The sequence below is a fragment of the Triticum urartu genome, chromosome 2A (assembly GCF_056163025.1).
Source record: "Triticum urartu cultivar PI428250 chromosome 2A, HENAU_Tu73, whole genome shotgun sequence".
In the NCBI taxonomy this organism is placed as follows: Eukaryota; Viridiplantae; Streptophyta; class Magnoliopsida; order Poales; family Poaceae; genus Triticum; species Triticum urartu.
Window position 1 is genome coordinate 495777761 of NC_141874.1, and position 8572 is coordinate 495786332.

General features: G+C 50.7%; 1 protein-coding gene across 1 annotated transcript; it reads right to left on the minus strand.

Moving 5' to 3' along the window:
- Positions 1-876: 876 nt before the first annotated feature.
- On the minus strand, positions 877-4561 carry LOC147985601 (uncharacterized). Its single transcript, XM_087544166.1, has 5 exons — positions 3566-4561; positions 2494-3472; positions 1935-2030; positions 1561-1848; positions 877-1481 (listed from the first exon to the last, which is right to left on the minus strand). The coding sequence occupies exons 1-2, from the start codon at positions 4559-4561 to the stop codon at positions 3095-3097; spliced, it is 1374 nt and encodes a 457-aa protein (XP_087400292.1). The 3' UTR covers positions 877-1481; positions 1561-1848; positions 1935-2030; positions 2494-3094.
- Between the last annotated feature and the right edge of the window lie 4011 nt (positions 4562-8572).

An 8572-nucleotide genomic window follows, 5' to 3' on the forward strand; every position in this document is an offset into this window, starting at 1 on the left:
AAAATCCTACCGAGTGGAGAGCAATCCTCCCACTCGGGGGCTTAGCTGCAGTCCAGTACTCGCCTAAGTTCTCCCACTTAGAGACTTAGCTGCAGTCAGGCACTCGCCTAAGTTTGAAAAAATCCTACCGAGTGGAGAGCAATCCTCCCACTCGGGGGCTTAGCTGTAGTCCAGTACTCGCCTAAGTTCTCCCACTTAGAGACTTAGCTGCAATCAGGCACTCACCTAAGTTTGAAAAAATCCTACCGAGTGGAGAGCAATCCTCCCACTCGGGGGCTTAGGTGCAGTCCAGTACTCGCCTAAGTTCTCCCACTCGGAGACTTAGCTGCAGTCAGGCACTCGCCTAAGTTCGAAAAAATCCAACCGAGTGGAGAGCAATCCTCCCACTCGGGGGCTTAGCTGCAGCCCAATGCTCGCCTAAGTGATTAGAAATCCTACCGAGTGTGAGCAAACCTCCCACTCGGGGGCTTAGCTGCAACCCAGTATTCGCCTAAGTGTTTAAAAATCCTACCGAGTGGCGAGCCAGACTCCCACTCGGGGGCTTAGCTGCAGCCCAGTGCTCGCCTAAGTGTTTAAAAATCCTACCGAGTGGAGAGCAAACCTCCCACTCGGGGGCTTAGCTGCAGCCCAGCGCTCGCCTAAGTGTTTAAAAATCCTACCGAGTGGAGAGCAAACCTCCCACTCGGAGGCTTAGCTGCAGCCCAGTGCTCGCCTATGTACAGGACACAACCCAATCCGCAAGGACGACGAGGCGCAAGTCGACTGCTGCCTTCTCCTTCGGAGTTGCGCCGCAAATACAAGGTTATTCCGAGTGAAGATCAAGTTCCACTCGACGAATCAAATCATGAAGATATTCAACGAGAAATCAAGATCAGATAAAGCCTAAAAGGTCCCAGACCTCAGATCAAAGTACTCGAGCCCTCGGCTCGGCGGAGTTTAACGGTTACAAATCCACTCGGCATTCCGAGGCAAATTTAAAGTGAAGCACAAAAGTTTTTCATTCCTCAGGAGGAGGACTGGAAGGGGCGACGAACTCGTCCAAGTCGATCCCGTCTGCAATACGAGTGGCAGCAGCAATGAAAGCCTCCATGAAGTTTTGAAATTTGTGCTTCCTAGTATTGGCAACTGGGATGGCGGCCAGCTTTTCTTCTCGCGCCTCCTTACAATGGACGCGGACCAGAGACAGAGCGACATCGGCACCACATCTAGCAGAAGATTTCTTCCATTCCGCCACTCGACCTGGGACTTCATTAAGTCGAGCCATCAGGGACTCAGGTCGTTCTGAAGCGTCATCCCAGGCCAGAGTGATGTGTCGATCCGCGAAATCGCAACCTTCAGTCGAGCAAGATAGTCAACCACGCTGGCAATACGAGACTCCAGACGGAGCACGTTCATTGCAGCCTCGTCCTTCACAAGGGAGTTAGCAGGGTCCAAGCCTGGCTCCACTCGACTGGTCTCCTCTTCAAAGTTCTGACAGAATTCTGCAAACACGATTCAAGAATAAGACAGTGACCCTACACAGACTTGGTAACTGCAAGACAGTCGGGGCAGAGTAATTACCTTCGAGCACGACGAACAGCTTCTTGGCGAGTCCACCGAGATAAGCCTTCAGATCGTTCCTCTTCCCCGCCAGCTCACCTGCCTTGTCGTGCAGAGCCACGTTGTCGTTCTTCAGTCGGCTGACCTCTTGATTGGCTACCTCGAGAGCAGCTTTCAGTCTGGAGTTCTCCTGCTCAAGAGCTCCGACCGAGGCCATTTTCTCTTCAGCAAGCCTCGTTTTGTCCAAGACCTCCTTCTGTGCCTCTGCAAGATCTTGATCCTTCTTCTTCAGAGCTTCCTCCAATTTATCTGCGGCGCGTCGAGTGCAATCAACATCAAGAATGGACAAGAAAGAAAAGCCACTCGTCAAGAATGGAGAACCTCACCAGCCATACCTTTTGCTTCTTCTTGCGCCTTCTTCAAATTCTCCTGAGTAAGCTCCAAGTTAAGGTTGAGCTGGATCTGCTAATTCTCCAACTCAGTATAGCGAGCTACAAGTTCGCAGGATTTTTGTAAAAAGAAAAATCAGTCGACAGACGTCCAAAATAAGTTGCTTCCGAGTAACTAAGAGACAATGATGACGTTTCTAAGACTACAGCCGAATCAAGAACATTCGACAGTAGTCTCGGGGACTACACCCAGTGGGTGCACTCAGCGTGCCCCCGCTGTAAAAAAAAGTCGACTGCCCGCAGTCGACCGGATACAGTCCCATTCGACATGGCCTGACCAGACCGAGTGAAGAAATACAGCTACAGCAACACAATATAAAGACTACAGTCGACTGCCAGCAGTCCACCGTAGTCTCGGGGACTACACCCAGTGGGTGCACTTAGCGTGCCCCCACTCGTCCAAGAATTGGCAGACACACCCAGTGGGTGTACAGATACAAAGACCTTCGGAAAAGAGATTCTTCAAACAGCATATCATAACAGACCAAGTGTTGAGTCGACTGACCTGGACGTTGCTCTGAAGAGCCGAGCTCGCGTCATAAGCTGCTTGGCTGGCCTCCCGAGCCACCTTCACTTGCTCCATCATGATCCCCGCTTGGCGTATAGCCTCTTTTGCGGCAGCCGCTTGGTCCTCAGGGACAGGGTACGCGGCAAAAAGCGAAGGCGGATCCGCAGTCGACGTCGAAGGCCGCACACTTGTCAGAGGAATGGCGAAAGTCACAGAAGCCCGAGCGGTGTCACCACCATCCCGAGCTACGGCCTCAGACGCCGGAGCAGATTGGGGGATCTTGTCAGCCGACGCCCTCTTGTTCCTCCTCACTCTCAGCGGTTCGTTGTCGTCGTCATCCGGGAGGTCGATAACATGAGGAGGGGCTACAAGGGAAACATTCAATCGACCAGAGTTGCAATAAATGTTCAGTCGACTCAAAACGGAACGTCAGTAATCGTACCAAGGTTGGAGGTAACAGCATCCTCCATCTCTTGGTCGTCGTCCTTGGCGGAGATCTCAGAAGTAGCAACGCTGCAAATCTCGAAAATCAGTCAGTTGGCTCAATGAATCGACCAAGGATCTGTCCATGGTCGACGAAGGAAAGCAAGTTTTATTATTATCCGGAAATAGTAGGGACAGCCATCTTCATCTTGGGCAGAGCCTTGGGTGGCTTGGACAGCGTCGCGCGTGGGTGCTTGGGAGCCTTCCCAGTCGGCGTAGGAGAAGAGGTCCGAGGGCGTTTCGATGACTGCCCAACAGAAGCAGTCGCCTTGCCACGTTCCCGCGCTGGATCGTGTGTGAGCTTGGATCGCCCCTCCAGGCGAGGGGGTTCAACCTCCTCCTCCTCTTCGCTAGAGTCGACGTTGTCGTCTTCCTCTCCTTCACCGTCGGACTCCCACTCACCTTGGTCGTCTCCACTCTCACCTCCGCTCGCCTCCCCTTCCTCAGTTGGCTCCTGGGCCCCGTTGGGCGTCGAGTACATCTCGGTAGTCGCCTGGAAAACAACAGACAAGACGAAAGTCAATCGACCTACTCAAAGAAGATCAATGAAGAAAACAAGATCTCAGTCAGGAGCATAAAGACATACCTGGTCCACGTCATACGAGTTGTCGAGTGGAATTACCCTCCTGGCTCCTCGGGGGTTGTCTTTGTTCCCCGTGATGCTCGACAGCCACCCCTCCAGCATCTCGTCAGCAACCTCCTCCGGGTGGACCCGAGTGGTGTCGTCGAGACCCGAGTACAGCCACATCGGGTGGTCACGAGCCTGGAGCGATTGGATGCGCCTCCGGAGGAAGACCTCCAGCAAGTCCATACCAGTCACGCCCTCACGGACAGGCTCAACCACTCGACCAGCCAGCACTTTGACTTGGGCCTTTTCCTCCGGCGTCACTTTCAGAGAAGCAGGTTTTTCAGCTCGGTCGAGAGAGAAAGGGGGAAGTCCGGTCGACTGCCCTGGGGTCGCCTGGTCTTGACAGTAAAACCAGGTCGCCTGCCAACCGCGGACCGACTCCGGGAAAGTGATAGATGGAAAACAACTCTTTCCCCTCGTCTGGATCGCCAGGCCCCTGCACAGCTGAATCACCTGCGTCCTTTCGTCACTCGACTTGGCCTTCTTGACCGATTGAGAGCGGCAGGTAAAGGTGTGCTTGAAGAGTCCCCAATGGGGGCGGCAACCCAAGAAACCCTCACACATGGAAATGAAAGCAGCAAGATATACGATGGAGTTGGGAGTGAAGTGGTGGAGCTGCGCTCCGAAGAAGTTCAGAAAGCTCCGGAAAAAAGGATGGGGCGGCAGAGAAAACCCTCGGTCGACATGGGTGGCTAGGAGCACACACTCACCGTCGCGAGGCTGAGGTTCGATCTCTCTCCCCGGGAGACGCGCAGCTTCATGGGGAATGACTCCCCCCTCGACCATGTCGTCGAGATCTTCTTGCCGGATCACCGACGGCATCCAGTCGCCCTGGATCCAGCCGCGGGGCAGAGCAGACCTTGAGGAAGATCCGCCCCGAGCAGATCTCTTCCCTTTCCCCTGCGCCGCCGCCTTCTTCGCGCGCTCCAGAGCGGATGTCTTGTCCTTCGCCATCGTCGCCAGCAAATCTCGCACGGGCCTACGGCGCTAGGGTGAGAGCGGAGGTGGCGGAGGAGCTTGCGAAGGGAGAGAGGAAGAAGAGAGCACACTATTTGGAAACCCCGAGCCGCCTACTTATAAGAGGCCGCTCCCGAGTGGCTGACTGGTAGGCCCAGGCAATCCAGTCAAATCCCGCAGCAGACGCGCGTGCAGTACGTGGCGAAAAAGGTGGCGTGGAAATCGAGGAGCTTCTGCTTTATCGCTTCCGATTACTGCGGCCGCTCCCGTCCCGCGCGCTTCCCGAAATCCGAATCCCACGACATCCGTGGGCTGCAAAACAACTTGTAAAAATAGAAGACCCCGCTCGCGCCGACACTCGGTATGTCACAAGTAAAGAAATTCACTCGACGAAAGGCCTGGAATGGATCAAGGCGACTGAAAGAGGTTGATGACGTCATCCGTGACGATTGACCCAAAACGAGGCACTCATGTAGCCCAAAGAACCAGTCGGAAAGATCTCCAACTCTTTCCCCGTTCAAACCTCGATCCATTCGGGGGCTAATGATGAAGCTATGTACCTAGGGTAGGGGCACGGACCTGTCCAAAGAGCCCTACCCAAGGACATCCCTAGAAGAAGTCACCTTTCAATCAACTTGAAGGTATCCCACTCAACGGGTTCAAGACACTCGACCAAGAAGCTATCACTCGACCATGAAGCCAACCACTCGACTGCCAGGAGACCTAAAGTCACTCAGCAGGCAAACGGTCGGCTATTAAGTAGTCTTTATGGTCATTATAGCACTTTATTAGGGGCGTTACCAGTAACGTCCAACCTTAAATGTACCTTAAACCCTGCATCACTAAGGGCAGGAGAGGGCCGGCAAACTCTATATAAGCCACCCCCTCCCCGGTATGAAGGGTTCGCACCCCTGTTATTCACACACGCATAATTCAATCGACCGCCTCTGGGCACCGAGACGTAGGGCTGTTACTTCCTCCGCGAAGGGCCTGAACTCGTACATCCTGGTGTATTTACAACTTCTCCATAGCTGAGATCTAGCCTCTCCATACACACCCTCCTACATCACTGTCAGAGTTACAACCACGACAAATATGACCGGAGGAGTAAAAGGTGGTGGGGGCACCGCACATGGCTTGGAAGAATTGTGTGTCTAGGAGGCGCCCCCTCCCACGTATATAAAGGAGGGAGGGGATAGGTGGTCGGCCAAGGCGCGCGCCCATGGGGAGGGGTCCTACTAGGACTCCAAGTCCAATTCGGACCCCCCCCCCTTCCTTTTCCCGGAGAGGAAAGGGGGAAGGAGAAGGAGAAGGAAAGGGGGGCGCCGCCCCCTTCCCCACTCCAATTTAGACCTCTTCCAAGTGGGGGCGCACCAACCCCTTGTGGGCTGGTGTGCCTCCCTCCCAAAGCCCATGTGGCCCATTACTTCTCCCGGGGGGTTTCAGTAACCCCCTGGTACTCCGATAAATACCCAAAACACTCCGGAACCATTCCGGTGTCCGAATACTATCGTCCAATATATCAATCTTTACCTCTCGACCATTTTGAGACTCCTTGTCATGTCCGTGATCTCATACAGGACTCCGAACAATCTCTAGTCACCAAAACACATAACTCATAATACAAATCATCATCGAACGTTAAGCGTGCGGACCCTACGGGTTCGAGAACTATGTAGACATGACCGAGACACATCTCTCGTCAATAACCAACGGCGAAACTTGGATGCTGATATTGGTTCCTACATATTCTACGAAGATCTTTATTGATCAAACCGCAATGACAACATACGATGGTCTTGTTAACCATCAACACTTGATGCTCTTTCTTCATTTCCACCTTCGCTGATTCAGCTTTGCGAAGAGCTTGGGAATCATTTTCGTCATCCCTTGCATATTATAGTTCATCATGAAGTTCTAGTAACTTTGTAATAGTGACTAGAGAACTCTGTCAATCACTATCTTATCTGGAAGATTAACTCCCACTTGATTCAAGCGATTGTAGTGCCCAAACATTCTAAGCACATGCTCACTAGTTGAGCTATTCTCCTCCATCTTGTAGGCAAAGTACTTGTCAGAGGTCTCATACCTCTCAACATGGGCATGAGTCTGAAATACCAATTTCAGCTCTTGGAACATCTCATACGTTCTATGGTGTTCAAAACATTCTTGAAGTCCCGGTTCTAAGCCGTAAAGCATGGTGCACTAAACTATCAAGTAGTCATCATATCGAGCTTGCCAAACGTTCATAACGTCTGCATCTGCTCCTAGAATGGGTCTGTCACCCAGCGATGCATCAAGGACATAATTCTTCTATGCAGCAATGAGGATAATCCTTAGATCATGGACCCAATCTACATCATTGCGACTACCATCTTTCAACTTAGTTTTCTCTAGGAATACATCAAAAACATAGGGGAGCTAAAACGCGAGCTATTGATCTACAACATAATTTGCAAATACTATCAGGACTTAGTTCATGATAAATTAAAGTTCAATTAATCAAATTACTTAAGAACTCCCACTTAGATGGACATCCCTCAAGTCATCTAAAGGATACGTGATCCAAATCAACTAAACCATGTCCGATCATCACGTGAGATGGAGTAGTCATCAATGGTAAAAATCTCTATGTTGATCATATCTACTATATGATTCACATTTGGCCTTTCGGTCTCTAGTGTTCCGAGGCCATGTTTGTACATGCCAGGCTCGTCAAGTTTAACCTGAGTATTCCGCATGTGCAAAAATCTTGCACCCGTTGTATGTGAACATATAGTCTATCACACCCGATCATCATGTGGTGTCTCAACATGACGAACTGTCGCAATGGTGCATACTCAGGGAGAACAGTTATACCTTGAAATTTAGTTAAGGGATCATCTTATAATGCTACCGCCGTACTAAGCAAAATAAGATGCATAAAAGATAAACATCACATGCAATCAAAATATATGACATGATATGGCCATCATCATCTTGTGCTTTTGATCTCCATCTCCAAAGCATCATCATGATCTCCATCGTCACCGGCTTGACACCTTGATCTCCATCGTAGCGTCGTGGTCGTCTCGCCAACTATTACTTCTATAACTATCGCTAACACATAGTGATAAAGTAAAGCAATTACATGGCGTTTGCATTTCATACAATAAAGAGACAACCATAAGGCTCCTGCCGGTTGCCGATAACTTTTACAAAACATGATCATTTCATACAATAACATACATCACATCATGTATTGACCATATCACATCACAACATGCCCTGCAAAAATAAGTTAGATGGCCTCTACTTTGTTGTTGCAAGTTTTACGTGGCTGCTACGGGCTTCTAGCAAGAACCGTTCTTACCTAAGCATCAAAACCACAACGGTGATTTATCAAGTTTGCTATTTTAACCTTCAAAAAGGACCGGCCGCAGTCAAATTTGATTCAACTAAAGTAGGAGAAATAGACACCCGTCAGCCACCTTTATGCAAAACTAGTTGCATGTCTGTCGGTGGAACCGGTCTCATGAACGTGGTCATGTAAGGTTGGTTCGGGCCGCTTCATCCAACAATACCACCGAATCAAAATAAGACATTAGTGGTAGGCAGTATGACGATCACCTCCCATAAATCTTCGTGTTCTACTCGTGCATATCATCTACGCATAGACCTGGCTCGGATGCCATTTTTGGGAAACGTAGCATGCAATTTCAAAAAAAATCCTACGCTCACGCAAGATCTATCTAGGAGATGCATAGCATCAAGGGGGAGAGTGTGTCTACGTACCCTCGTAGACCGAAAGCGGAAGCATTCGACAACGCGGTTGATGTAGTCGAACTTCTTCTAGCTCCGACCAATCAAGTACCGAACGTACGACACCACCGAGTTCTGCACACGTTTAGCTCGGTGACGTCTCTCGCCTTCTTGATCCAGCAAGTTGTCAAGGTAGTAGATGAGTTCCGTCAGCATGACGGCATGGTGATGGTGATGGTGAAGTGATTCGCACAGGGCTTCGCCTAA